The sequence below is a fragment of the Vulpes lagopus genome, chromosome 1, assembly GCF_018345385.1.
Source record: "Vulpes lagopus strain Blue_001 chromosome 1, ASM1834538v1, whole genome shotgun sequence".
NCBI classification, from domain to species: Eukaryota; Metazoa; Chordata; class Mammalia; order Carnivora; family Canidae; genus Vulpes; species Vulpes lagopus.
Window position 1 is genome coordinate 148,629,745 of NC_054824.1, and position 15,289 is coordinate 148,645,033.

At 39.8% G+C, this 15,289-nt stretch overlaps 1 protein-coding gene across 1 annotated transcript in view; it reads left to right on the forward strand.

Moving 5' to 3' along the window:
- Positions 1–15,289, forward strand: part of LOC121487625 (kinesin-like protein KIF28P) — a 56,970-nt gene that overhangs the window by 18,404 nt on the left and 23,277 nt on the right. Inside the window, exons 5-8 of the mRNA XM_041749527.1 lie at positions 2,003–2,227; positions 9,647–9,801; positions 13,496–13,607; positions 15,136–15,203. Coding sequence (XP_041605461.1) covers positions 2,003–2,227; positions 9,647–9,801; positions 13,496–13,607; positions 15,136–15,203 — 560 coding nt within the window. The remainder of the gene's footprint in view (positions 1–2,002; positions 2,228–9,646; positions 9,802–13,495; positions 13,608–15,135; positions 15,204–15,289) is intronic.

Below are 15,289 nucleotides of genomic sequence, written 5' to 3' on the forward strand. Positions count from 1 at the left end.
GATTCTCAGCAAAGCCCTAGTGAGTGAAGAAAGTCTTGTGACAGTCACAAATTTTGATCTCCAGGCACAACCTGGAGGGTCCTGGCACCAGGATCCAACCTTGTCTCTGGGCCCCCACACTTCTACTCTATCCCAGTAAATCTACTTAGCTTTTTCTGATAAGCCATATCCAGTCCCATCTTCAGCCTTAGGTGCCCCCTCCCACACTCTCTACATTAGAGGAAAGGCTTCCTATTTATGTCAAAAGTTGTCTCTGTTTTGATGTCTCCTTATCTCTGGCACCGTCTGTCCACTGTCTTAGTTTGGCTTGACCGAGTTTCAATCTGTGATCTTGCCTTGGCTCTAGGATGTAAGGCCATAGAATACCAGAGCTGGGGGAAATCTCAGAGATAATTGAATCCACCCCCTCCTATTATGAGCACTGGAAAAGTAAGAGATTTTCCAAAGCACTCCCAGGTTAGAGGCAGAACCAGGACTGAGAATCCAGGTTTTCAGGCTCCCAGTTTAGATATCTCTGCACCATATAACACCAAACGCCCCTCTGGGGTCTATGACTCTACAGAATCCCACAGTAGGATCTACTTGGCCTTGTCAGAAGTAGCTTTTCTTGGGTGAGAGGCAACATGGGCTATCACCCAAAGCCAAGGTCTAGGTGGGACATCTCACAAATCTCTGATAATGAGATCCAAAGAATCACCCATATTCTCTTGTTAGGTTTGACTATAGCAAATACTGTTTGGATTTAATCAGTTTCCCTTGGAAACTGTAGAGTTCAAGATGGTGGCATTTATGGGAGCATGATCTCATCTAGGCAGATCATGCCTTCTGCTTATATTAGGTACTTAGAATGTTACTATCTAATATTTATTTTTATTTTCATTTATCACTGTTTTCAGTAAAATAAGACTTCATTTATAATGAAGTTATAATTTGTTATAACTTGTTGAATTTGTTATAATTTGTTGAATTTGTTATAATTCAGAGAGGGGCTAGAATAATGTATTTTTATAATATCCACAAAGGAATTGGTAATCAAATAAAACGGTTAGCAAGATTCCTAGGCAAATGTTTATGTCAAGAAGAGAATAAGGGGGCAGCCCGGGTGGCTCAGCGGTTTAGTGCTGCCTTTGGCCTGGGGCGTGATCCTGGGGACCCGGGATGGAGTCCCATGTTGGGCTCCCTGCATGGAGCCTGCTTCTCCCTCTGCCTGTGTCCCTGTCTCTCTCTCTCTCCTCTCTGTGTATTCTCATGAATGAATAAATAACATTTTTTTAAAAAAGGAGAGAATAAGGGTTTCAAGCACAAATGTTTTAGAAACACCTTTTGAAAGCCAGACACCTATGCATACCTATTCCAATATTTTATCATGCTGCAGAAGCAGCTCTGCAGCATCCTACATGCAACATACTAAACATTATTTGTTAGCCTAGCTCTGGTTACACTGTCCTGTCAAAAATCATTCACTGAGTGCCTCTTCTATGTCAGGAACTATGTCAGGATTCACTAGTAAAAAGCCCTGGTCCCACCCAAAGGGGGATTAGAGTGCTGATTAGATCACAGGCTGATTAGTGCTCCAGATACTAGAAAATACTAGAACTGAATTTTTAAAAATTATGCTTACATCACTAATTACAACAGGTTTCCCTCTTGTTTGTCATTCCCCTATTTCATTTTTTTTAAAGATTTTGAGAACAACGGAGAGAGCATGAGCAGGGGGAGGGGCAGAGGGAGAGGAAGAGGCAGACTTCCCGCTGAACAGGGAACCCATCATGGGGCTCCATCCCAGGACCCTGGGATCATGACCTGAGCCACCCAAGTGCCCTTCCCTCATTTCTTACCTAAATTATGGGCTTGTCTGATACCTACAGATAATTAACATTTATTCATTCATCTAATAAGTTTTTGTTGAGCACTTAATATATTCTAGGTAGAGATTTAACAGTGAAATAAAAAGAAATCCCTGCCTTTCTGAAGTTTACATTATTTATTCTTTTTTCCATAGATAAGAGACTTGCTATCTAGAACCAAGAAACCTGAGAGACTAAAAGTGAGAGAAGATCAACAGCTGGGCTTTTATGTGGACGGCCTGAAGTCAGTGCCCTGTGAGAACTATGCACAGATTGAAAGGCTGATGGAACAAGGGACAAAGATAAGGACCACAGCATCGACCAACATGAACGCTAGCAGCAGTCGGTCTCATATGGTCATTACCATTCAGTTCAAGCAGGTGAGACTCGTGGGAAGGCCACTGTCTCAGTTTCCCACCAAGCATGGTCCATGGGAAGGGTTCCCAGTGGCATGATGAGTTGGTGAATACTATGGAATCCTTTCAGATTTGACCTACAGGTTAGGGTGGCTACTTCCAACCATGGGCTATGGAGTCAGAAACAGGAGAAAGTGAGGTACTTGCTCTTTTCCTACCTCCCCACATCCCTGCTCCACCCAGGCTCCCCAGGATGATGATGATCAGTTTTCAGATCCACGAGCCTAGAGAACCACCAGATACTGAACTACCTTTCTGATACTTGGAAGTAGCAAGATAAAGTCTTTGAAACTAGCTAATCCATATAACTCTCCATTAACTAGATTTTTTCACAAAACTGAGCACATTTTTCTCCTCCATACTTCTTGGTAGATATCAGTAAACTAGTAAACTATAGATCATCACCAGTTTGATTCAGAAAGAGGTATTTATAAAGCCTGAGTAAATAGTACAGTTTACTATGATTTCACCATCGGGCAGCCCTGGTGGTGCAGCGGTTTAGCGCCGCCTGCAGCCCAGGGCGTGATCTGGAGACCCTGAATCAAGTCCCACGTCGGGCTCCCTGCATGGAGCCTGCTTGTATCTCTGTCTCTGTCTCTGTCTCTGTCTCTCTCTCCCTGCATCTCTATGAATAAATAAATAAAATCTTTAAAAAAAAAACAACTATGATTTCACCATCTCTGTTCCCAAAGCCACAGCCCTAGTAATAGGTAAAATGGTAATAAATGAAGATTACCCTGCTCTAACCAGGAATAGTGGGAAAACACTGAACTCTACCTGACTCTTTGTTTACCAGCTTTGGAACTTTGGGAAATAACTTATTCATCCTTAGTCTCAGCGTCCTAGTCTGTAAAATAAGACAAATGGCAATCCTGCAAGAATGCCAGGAAGCTTAGAGAAGAACCTACATTTTAAAGAACTTTGGAGGATGACTGAGAAGATGGCAGAGAGGGCTCTGAGCTCACCTCCTTCCACCGACACACAGAGGCAACAATTACACATGATCCAACTCATTCTGGAGACTGAAAGAACAGCTCTTCCACAACTAAAGACAGAAAAGAGTAGGAGGGGCAGAGAGCTAGCTGGAAATCAAACCACAGGCACAGTGACCCTCAAAGCCTGAAGGATATCACAGGTACCAAGGTATTTCTTGAGTAAGGATATCAAGCTTTGCATCAGGCACCCCCTGCCCTGGAGACTGTGCACCAGGAAGACAAGCCCTACTGCGTCGGGCTTTGAAAATTAGTGGACTCAACTCTGGGAGAGATGAAGAGCTATAAGAAACTGAGAGTCCCTCAAAGGGCCAACATACTACATGCTCCTACATACACTATGAGACTCAGGAGAAAAGCAGTAGTTTAAAAAGTGCCTTAAAATGAAGAAGATTTATTGACTAATTTTAGGGCATGTGCCAGAGGATCAGAGATCTATAGGAACTTTCTCAAGGAATAAGAGTGCTGGCAGGTGCTATTTTTCTTGATCTCCTTCAGCCTTACCAGTCAGTCCTTGCAGGAGCCAGTTCTGACACTTTACATCCATCTTTTTAACACTGTTTGCCCTGCCTTAGTGTTTCTCTGTGGATAAACCCACCCACCCCTAGAAGCACCCCTCCAAAGAGATTCCTGTCCCAAGGAGGAGGGGAGCCAGTCTTGACTACCAGCACACCTGTAGCAGCTACAGTCAGGTCTCTCAGCAAGTTGTCCTGGGGGCCAGCTCTACCCACATTGCACTACACCTGCAATGGTCATACCAGTTACACAGGAGGTGCACACAGCTCACACAACAGACATCCCTGAAGTGCCTGGTTGTGCTGACTGGGTGGGGGGTTGTGTTGCTGGACCCACATAATGCCTTCTACACAAGACCACTACTGTCACGACCAGGAGACATAGTTAACCTACTTAGTACATAGAAACAAAAGAAGAGTCAGACAAAATGAGGAGACAAAAAAATACATTCCAAACAAAAAAATGAGACAAAAAGTCAGGAAAAGAACTAAATAAAATGGAGATTAGTACTGCTTGATAAAGAGTTCAAATGATAGGGTGCTCTGCAGACTAGAGAGAAGAGTGGATGAGCTCAGTGAGAACTCCAACAAAGAGAAATATAAAAAGAACCAATCATAGCTGAGTAGTTCAATAACTGAAATGAAAAATCAGACACTAGGAGGAATCAACAGCAGATTGGAGGACACAGAACAACAGATCAGAAATCTGGAAAACAGGGTGGTGGAAAGTACCCAGCTGAAGAGCAATTTAAAAAAACAAGAATTTTAAAATGAGCATAGGTTGTGAGACTTTTGGGTCAACATCCAACATACTAACATTTGCATTCTTTGGGTCCCAGAAAGAGAAGAGAGAAAGGGGTAAAAAACTTTTTTTGAAGAAATAATAGCTAAAAACTTCCCTAACCCTTGGGAAGAAAACAGACATCCAGGTCCAGGAATCACAGAGAGCCCCAAACAAGAAGAACTCAAGGAGGTCTACACCAAGACACTTAATAATTAAAATGTCAAAAATTAATAATAAAAGGAATATCTAAAGGGCAGCGAAAGAAAAGCAAATAGGATTAGAAGAGACTACCAGAAAAGATTATACACCAACAAATTGGAGAATCTAGAAGAAATAGATAAACTCCTAGAAACACAATCTTACAAGTCTGAATCAGGAAGAAATAGAAAATCTGATCAGAATAATTATTAGTAACAAAAGTGAATTCATAATCAAAGAACTCCCAACAAACAAAAGTACAGGACCAGATAGCTTCACAGATGAATTGTACCAAACATTTATTTTATTTGTTTTTTAAAAAGATTTATTTATTTATTTTAGAGAGAGAGAGATTGAGATTGAGAGAGAGAGAGAGAGAGAGAGAGCTCATGTGTGAGAAAGAACATGATTGGGAAGGGGGGAGAGGGAGAGAATCTCAAGCATACTGTCTACTGAGCATGGAGCCTGATATGGGGCTTCAACTCACAACTGTGAGATCATGACCTGAATGGAAATCGAGAGTCAAACACTCAACCAACTGAGCCACGCAGATGTCCCTCTACCAAACATTTAAAGAAGTGTTAATATCCTTTCAAACTATTCCAAAAAATGGGAGAGGAAGAAAACTTCCAAATTCACATTATGAGACTAGAAATATGCTGATGAAAAAAGAAAATTACAGATCAATATCCCTGACGAATATAGATGCAAAAATCTTCAAGAAACCAAATTCAGCAATACATTAAAAGTATCCTCCCCCATGTATCAATTGGGATTTATTGCAGGGATGTAAGGAGGGGTCAATATTTGCAAATCAATCAAATGTGATGCACCACATTAACAAAATGAAGGATAAAATGTCATATCATTATCCTAACAGATGCAGATAAAAGCATTTGACAAAACATGTGTTCACGATGAAAACTCTCAACAAAGTAGATTTAAGGGGAACATCTCAATGTGCCTTAAAAAATCCACATGTGCCAAACTCACAGCCAGCATCATACTCGATAGTGAAAAACTAACAGCTTTTCCTCCAAGATGAGGAACAAGGCAAGGATGTGCATTCTTGCCACTTTTATCCAACACAATACTGGAAGTCCTAACCAAAATAATGAGGCGATCAGACATGGAAAAGGCATCCAAATAAGTGAAGAAGAAGTAAAAATTTCATTATTTGCAGTAAAATGATACTATACACAGAATACTCTAAAGACTACCAAAAAAAAACTATTAGAACTAATAAATGAAATCAGTAAAGTTTCAGGATATAAAATTAATACACAATAATCTGTATATTTCTATTTCTATGCATTAATAATGAACTAGCAGAAAGAGAAATTAAGAAAATAATTCCATTTACAATTCTATTAGAAAGAATAAAATACACAGGAATAAATTTAACCAAGGTAGTAAAAGAAATATCCTCTGAAAACCATGACATTGATAAAAGAAACTGAAGAAGAAACAAATAAATGGAGAGACATTCCATGCTCATAGGTTGGAAGAACAAATATTGTTAAAATGTCTATAGTACCCAAGGTGAGCCACAGATTCAATGCAACCCCCATCAAAATATCAATAGTATTTTTTTGTAAAACAAATAATCCTAGAATTTGTATGGAACCACAAAAGACTCCAAATAGCCAAGGCAACCTTGAGAAAGAGAAATAAAACTGGAGGAATTGTAATCCCAGATTTCAAACTATACTACAAAGCTATAGTAAACAAGTATGATACTGGCACAGAAACAGACATGTAGATGAATGGAACAGAATAGAGATCCCAGAAGTAAACCCATGCTTTTATGGTCAATTAATCTACAACAAAGGAAATAATATACAATGGGAGAAAAGACAGTCTCTTCAATAAATGGTGTTGGGAAAGCTGGCCAGCTATGTGCAAAATAATGAAACCAGAACACTTTTTAACACCATACACAACAATAAATGCAAAATTGATTAAAGATCTAAAAGTGATAACCGAATCTATGTTTTAAAAAAAGAAAACATAGACAGTAAATACTCAGATAACAGTCTTAGCAATATTTTTCTGGATCTATCTCCTCAGACAAGGGAAACAAAACCAAAAATAAACAGTTGGGACTACATCAAAATAAAAAGCTTTTGCACAGCAAAGGAACCCATCCACAAAATGGAAAGGCAGCCTACGGAATGGGAGAAGATATTTGCAAATGACATATCCAATAAGGGGTTAGTATCCAAGATACATAAAGAATTTATGAACATCAAAAAAAAGAAAAGAAAAGAATTTATGAACATCAAAAAACAAAATAAAAAACAATTTGACTTAAAAATTGGACAGAGAATCTGAATGGACATTGTCCCAAAGAAGACATACAGACACATGAAAAGATGCCCAACATCACTCATCATCAGGGAAATGCAAATCAAAATCATAAGATACCACCTCTCACCTGTCAGAGTGGCTAAAATCCAAACACAAGAAATAACGAGTGTTGGCTAGGATGTAGAGAAAAGGAAATCCTTGTGCACCGTTGGTGGGAATGAAAATTGGTGCAGCCACCATGGAAAACAGTGTGGAGGCTCTTCAAAAAGTTAAAAATAGAAATACCATGATGATCCAGTAATTCCACTGCTGAATTACTTACCCAAATGATAGATAGAAAATGATAACACTAAATCAAAAAGATACATGCACCTCTATTTATTTACCATAGCCAATATATAGAAACAACCTAAATGGGGCACCTGAGTAGCTCAGTCCATTTAACATCTGCCTTTGGCTCAAGCTGTGATCCCAGGGTCCTGGGATCAAGTCCCACATCAGGCTCCCTGCTCTGTGAGGAGCCAGCTTCTCTTTCTGTCTCAGCCCCCCTACCTCTCTCTTTCTCATAAATAAATAAAATCTAAAAAAGAAAGAAAGAAAGAAGAAAAAAGAACAATCTAAGTGTCCAATAATACCATATTGTATATATACCCAATGAAATATTACTTAGCTTTAAAAAAGAATGAAATATTGCCTTTCAGTACAATATGGAAGAGCCGAGAGGGTATTATGCTAAGTGAAATAAATCAGAGAAAGAAAAATACCACATGACTTCACTTGTATGTGGAATCTTAAAACATAAGACAAAGAACAAACTCACACAAATAGAAACAGACTCAGATACAGAGAACTGGTGGTTGCCAGTAGGGAGAGTTTGGAAAGATGGGTGAAACAGGTGAAGGCAATTAAGAGGTACAAACCTCTAGTTAACAAAATAAGTCACAGGGATGAAAGTACAGCATAGGGAATACAGTCAGTAATATTGGTAATGACATTGTATGGTGACAGATGATAATTCCACTCATCATGGTGAGCATTTTGTAAATTATATAATTGCCAAATCACTGTGTTCCACACCTGAAACTAATGTAATGTTTTATGTCAACTGCCCTTTGATTAAAAGTACAAATATAGGGGCACCCAGGTGGCCCAGTTAGTTAAGCACCTGATTGTTGGTTTCAGCTCAGGTCATGATTTCAGGGTCATGAGATTGAGCCCCATGTGCAGCTCCACACTCGTGGATAGTCTGCTTAAGATTCTCTCTCTCTCTCTCTCTCTCTCTCTCTCTCTCTCCCTCTTACCCTACCTTTGCTTCTTCACTCTCTCTGCCCCCTCAACCCTGCTTGTATATGCACATGCGCTCTCCCATAAATAAATAAATAAATAAATAAATAAATAAATAAATAATTTAAGTAAAAAAATAAGGAACTTTATTAACTTTAAGTACTACTCAGATGATTTTACAATGTTAGTAACACTCATAAAACTTGTATATGGTTTGCCTTGCTATTTTTATAACTTAATGTTTTAGAGGCAAGGGAAGAAATCCACTGGAAAAATGTGTGTAGAGATCTAGTGTCACACTCTGCTTCCTGCTATCAGTAATAATATTAACACCTGTTACTGTATGCCAGCCATGGTTGGAACCATGACTTCTCTTATCTGTTACCCTCCTAACACTCCAATAATATGCTATGATCCCTGTTTTCCAACCGAAATAGTTGAAATTCTACAAAGAATTATGGTTATGTAACCAGTGAGTGGGTCTGTCACATTCTAAAATCCACATTCTTTTCCCTTCCCTGCATGACCACACTGTCCTGAACAGTTACTTATTTTGCAGATTTCCCAGTATTTTCTATTTAAAATGTTTGATCACAGAAATACTAGAGAATTAATTGGTATCTAATATACCACTGGAAATAGCTTTGCAAAATTGAGAAGGAGCAACTAAGACATTTGGGCCTGGCGATGTATTATTGTGAAATGTCGTTGTAAAGAAGATGGCCTTTTTTTATGTATATACAGAGAGAGGGAGAGAGAAGAGAGTGAACAGGGGGAGGGAGGCAGTACAGAAGTAGAGAGAGAGAATCCTAAGCTGGCTCCATGCCCAGCACATAGTCTGACAAGGGACTTGATCTCACGATCCTGAGATCATGACTTGAACCAAAATCAAGAGTTGGACACTTGGGGCATCTGGGTGGTTCAGTCAGTTAAGTGCCTGCCTTTGGCTCAGGTTGTGATCTCAGGGTCCTGGTCCTAGGGTCCTGGGATTGAGCCCCACATCGGGCTCTGTGCTCAGCAGGGAGCCTGCTGCCTCTCCCTCTGCCTGCCACTCTGCCTACTTGTGCTCTCTCTCTGTCAAATAAATAAATACTATATTTTAAAAAAAGAAGAAGCGTCAGATACCTAACTGACTGAGCCACCCAGGCACCCCCAAGGTAGCCTTTTAATTTGTAAGTTTTATTATATATTTTTGAATGTAAAGTACAATTAGAAAAAATATTTTAAAGTGTGAACTGGATTAACTTTATAGGTAGCCTACCACCACTCTAATAACATGATTTATGGCACTTTTCTACAGGTTTTCCTAGACAGAGACCTCACCAAGCAATCCAGTATTAATTTGGTGGATTTAGCAGGAAGTGAAAGACAAAAATCTTCAGGATCTGAAGGAGATAGACTGAGGGAAGGATCACGAGTTAACTTAAGTTTAACCAATTTAGGAATTGTTATCAGGTAAATAATTGGTGCATGGGTATTTATTTCCACCATAAAAATAATTTCAGAAATACAAAATCAGATTGATCATAAACCCTTGGTTCAAGACCCACTGTCATCATTGGTTCATGCCTGGTCCTCCTATATGTTTTAAACTTACTAGTTTTTAATAAAACTAAAAGCACTAGTAAAGTCACCACCCAACCCAAGAAACAGTTGGTATTTCTCTGCTATGCTTCCCTTGGAGGCAACCGCCATCTTGAATTTTGCTTATCGCCTTTCTGTCCCTCACTTCCTTTCTTCTCTCACCCTTGCTTATCACTTGTGAATATTATTAGTTAGTGGCATTCATTTTTGAAAATGTACAAAAAGGGTAAATATTATACTGTCTTTTGGATCTTGTTCTTTTTTAAGTGATCAAAATATAAATTACGTGAAGTACACAAATCTTAAATGTTCAGCTCAGTGAATTTTTATATGCATATATCTATGTAATTACTACCCAGTTCAAGATAACAAAACATTTCCAAAATCCAGAAAGCTTCCTCGTACCCTCCTCCTAGCTTTTATTCCCATCAAAAGAAATTGATCTTTGCCACTAATAATTGATTTTGCCTAACTATATTGATTTTAATCTAAATGTGGCCATTTATAAAGAGGTCACTATCTTTTGCATTTGGCTTCATTCACTAAGGACTGTGTCTGTGAGACTAAACCGTGTTTCTTATGTAGTGTATTAGTTCTTTCTCATTGCTGTATAAGATTCCATTGTAGGAATTTACCACAATTCATTTATCCATTTATTTATTTATTTATTTATTTATTTATTTATTTATTTATTTATGAGAGACACAGAGAGAGAGGCAGAGACACAAGCAGAGGGAGAAGCAGGCCCCATGCACAGACCCCGATGTGGGACTTGATCCCGAGTCCCCAGGATCACACCCTGGGGGGAAGGTGGTGCTAAACCGCTGAGCCAACCAGGCTGCCCCTCCATTCTCCTATTGATGGACATTTCATTTGCATCCAGGTTTTGACTATTATGAATAGTGTTACTATGAACACTTTTGTATATATTGATTTTTAGGTGTCCTTTACATATTTTTTATTATTCTTTCTCAGGTATGTAGTAATATCTTCTCCCAAAAGGTAGCTTGTTTTTTCACTTTAAGGTGTTTACTGATGAGCAGAAATCATGATAATGATTTTTGTTTTGCATTTTTTATGGCTTGTTTAAGAAAAGTAGAATCCAAAAGCTGTCTCCTCACTGACGGGGGCACTTGACAGGATGAGCACTGGGTGTTACGCTATATGTTGGCATACAGAACTCCAATTAAAAAATATATACAAAAAAAAAAAAAAAAAGCTGTCTCCCTACATTTTGCTTCATTTCCTATCCATCCGGAGTTGACTTCGGTGTGTAGTATGAGGTAGGCATCATTTTCCTTATTTTTTTTCCTTACAGATTACCACTTTTTCCAGTTAGACTTGTTGAATAGTGCCTCCTTTCCCCAGCGGATTTTCTATGCTACCTCTGTCATAGACCAAAATCCAATATATTTTATTATTTAGCTTTTTAATCTGTTCAACTGGTCAAAGTCTAGTTAGTAATAAAGGCTTTATCCTCTTCCTGAATAATACAAGGATTTCCATCCTATATTTGTGATTGTTGATGTGTATGTTAATTCTATTCTTCTCTAATCCTAAAAGACATTATTATTATTTCTATTTTACACAGTTTTCATTTTTTAATTTATTTGCTCCTTCTTAAACCTCAGAGTTGCTAAAATCGGTCTCTTCTTGGTGGAAGTAGATTCTGTAGAATTTCCTTCAGTGATCACCTGCTGATGGCAATTTCTGTTTTTGGGTTGAAATTTTTTTGTTTCACCTCATTCTCAGAAGGCAGTTTGGCTGGGTTTAAAGTTATAGATGTGCAGTATTTTCTTCAGCTCATTAAGGTTACAGTCTCCTGCTTTCTCCTGGTGGTTTAATTGCTATTTTCTTGAAGATAGTTTATCTTGCCCTCCTCCAGCTGCTTTTAAGCTCTTTTGTTTTTAAACTTTATTTATTCATGAGAGACACAGAGAGGCAGAGACATAGGTAGAGGGAGAAGCAGGCTCCCTGTAGGGAGCCTGATGTGGGACTCAATCCCAGAACTCTGGGATCACTCCCTGAACTGAAGGTAGGCACTCAACTCCTGAGCCACCCAGGCATCCCTAAACTCTTTTGTTTTGATGTTCTCCAGTTTCATTATGTAGCATTTGAGTGTGAATTTATTAATTCTGCTTGGAATTCCCTGTCCTCCATAGCTCTATATATATAGATTAAAGATTTTTATCAGTATTGGGAAATTCTCACCCATTACATCTCATATACTGTCTGTGCCCATTTTCCCTCTTCTTTTCTGGAATTTCAACTAGACCATTTAAATCTTCTCACACTATCCTCTGTGACTCAACCTTCCTTGCTTGCTTCCCATCTCTGTGTCTCCAGGCTGCAATCTGGTTGATCTCTTTTGAACCATCTAGTTCACTAATTCCAGGGTTGGTTTTTTTTTTTTTTTTTTTAAGATTTTATTTATTTGAGAGAGAGGAAGAGACAACAGAGGGAGAAGCAGGCTCCATGCAGGGAGCCTGATGCGGGACTCGATCCCAGGACTCCAGGATCATGCCATGAGCCAAAGGCAGGTACCAAACTGCTGAGCCACCCAGGGATCACTCACTAATCCAATTATAAGTGTCTAACTTGCTGTTAAACCTGTCCATTGTGGGGATCCCTGGGTGGCTCAGTGGTTTAGCGCCTGCCTTTGGCCCAGGGCGCGATCCTGGAGTCCTGGGATCGAGTCGATCCTGGAGTCCTGGGATAGAGTCCCACGTCGGGCTCCCGGCATGGAGCCTGCTTCTCCCTCCTCCTGTGTCTCTGCCTCTCTCTCTCTCTCTCTCTCTCTCTCTCTCTCTCTGTCTATCATAAATAAATAAATCTTAAAAAAAAAACCTGTCCATTGTATTTTTCATTTCAATTACTGTATTTCTTTCTAGAAGATCATTTTGTTTCTTTTACAAATCTGCTAAAATAACTTTATAGATTTCTTGTCACTGTTCGTAATTATAATTTCCCACAGATGGGATTGCTTCCCTCCTCCTCCCCACTTTCATCAGTCTCTCATCAATGACAACACCACTGTCTTTGCAGTGGCTGGAGTGGGGTGGGGACTGACACAGTTATTTATGCTTTCTCTGGTGTGTTGTCATACAGGGTCCTAAGTTTATGTGCTCTTCTGAAGGCAGCGTGAGAGAAAAGCAAGAAGAGGACTTAAAACCACTCCCCATTCTGGCCTTTACGCTGCTAGCTGGCCACCCTCTTCTTTCCAGAAACTCCTCTAATACACAGATTTACAGTAGCCTGCAGGCTCTTTGGGTCTCCTCACAAAGTTTAGTGTGTTCCTTCTTCAGATCAGCTTCCCTCTATCTGTCATGGTCTCTTTCCAGGGCTGAGTTCAGAGACTGAGCCAGTGGCTCATGTGGTTAGTTGTCTTGCTTTGGCATCTTTGTACAGAAGGTGTCTCAATTGGTGAATATTCTTTAGAGCCATGAGTTAGGTTTATGGGGCCAAAGAGGGGATGGGGGTGTTTCTGGCTTATTCCCAGGGAGGCAAATTTCTTCTCAACATATATTTTTTTAATCTCTTGTTTTGTATTTTCTTTTTCATTCAGTGCTCTAGCTGATGCAGCCATGGGGAAGAAAGTCTTGCACATTCCCTACAGAGATTCTGTTCTGACCAAACTGCTGCAGCCAGCTCTGGGCGGCAACAGCAGAACTACTTTGGTAAAGTGACTTTCTTACAACATGTGAGACTGATTCCGCTGTTGCTGCTGTTGTCATTGTTATTATTGTTATGCTTGGTGTACTACAGTGCCGCATTTTACATTTAGCAGCACATTCCTACATGTCTCGTGACTCCTGGAACTCTTTCTCCTACGATGTTCAAATATTGCTCATTTTAATTTTTAATTTATTCTTTTCTGCAGTTTTTAGGTTCTCAACAAGGAACATATGTTACTATTATTATCAGAAAAAAACATACACCTTTTCAAATAACACTGATAATGTTGTACTATTCTAAATCAGTGGTCATTTCACGGCAAGACTAGAAACCAGTTTGACTATGTGTGAGACATGAGGCAGGTGTTTAATTACAGAGGAGATGAACTGTGTCATCTTAGCAAAGACTTGAGACTTACTATTGAATGTTTGCCAAGTGGGTCCAATGTAGAATGTGTTAAAATTCTCGGCTCTTCAGCTGCAGGTGTGAGAAGGAACAAAACCAGGTAAACTCGTCCTGCCTCCAATCTGCTGTCCCCATTGGGAGAGAAATGCTCACTTCAGGGCTTGTCCTATGTACTGTCTCCCAAATTCACAGCATAAGATGTCCTTACTTTCTATCACTGAATCTTGCCTAAGCCTTTACAAATATTTTCAAATTTTTCTGGTTGTCTGTCAGGGCCTGTGGGTCTCAGTGGGACATCCCCCAAGAACCTGGGGAAAAAAGTGCCCATAAGATGCTCAGAATGTTAGACTACAAAGTCAAGTAACGGGTCTGAGCAGGTCTGTGCAAATGCCTGAAGAGGGCCGGACTTCCAGGTCTGCAGGATAAGGTCCTAACTCGGGCACTACAACACTTTGACAGAAAAAGATGTAGTTGGGAAGAGGTTGGGGGTGACTCAGAAGAGAATCTGAAAAGCCAACATCCAAGCACTAGATGTGGCTCTGTGGCTCCAATCCCATTTCCAGTACAATTATCCTAACACCTCCTGTGCTTTATTTCTAAAGACAAGATGCTAACAGTATTCCCTTGAAAATGTTACTGTCAAAGGACAAAAACGAACGAGCCTTAAAAGCCACAGGGCTAAACCAAGGGGAAGGGTTATTCCCCGGGCCCTCGTGCTCTGGATTGTGATCTCCAGTTCCATAGATTACGCACTGCCACTAGGGCAGCTGTGTTCCCTCTAGTGCACCTCAGCTCGCTTTCTCATTTGAATTCCGGAACAATTAACCCTGTCAGGGTTGGTTCCAGGCTCAGGTCTTCCCATGGTCCTGTGGGTGACCTCAAGCATGTGATTTTTCTTTGAGCCTCAGGGTGTGTGTGTGTGTGTGTGTGTGTGTGTGTGTGTGTGTGTATGGGGAGGAGGGGATGAGTATAGGCTATAAATGTGTGTTGTATGTGTTTTCAGAGTTGAAAAGCTTGAACGATACTGTAAATCACAAGATACTCTATGAACGTCAGCTGTATAATATCTACAACAACAAACCCCTATAAAATCACACAACCTAAAAGGAATGTTTTTCTTTACAGATAGCAGCCATAAGTCCTGCTGACATCTGCTATGAAGAAACGTTGTCCACGTTAAGATATGCTGAAAGGTACGGTTATGAATATTTACTATCCCTAGTGGCTCTCAGTTGTAAACAAGTCAACTTCTTCCAGGACTCTTGTACCCAGTGGGTTG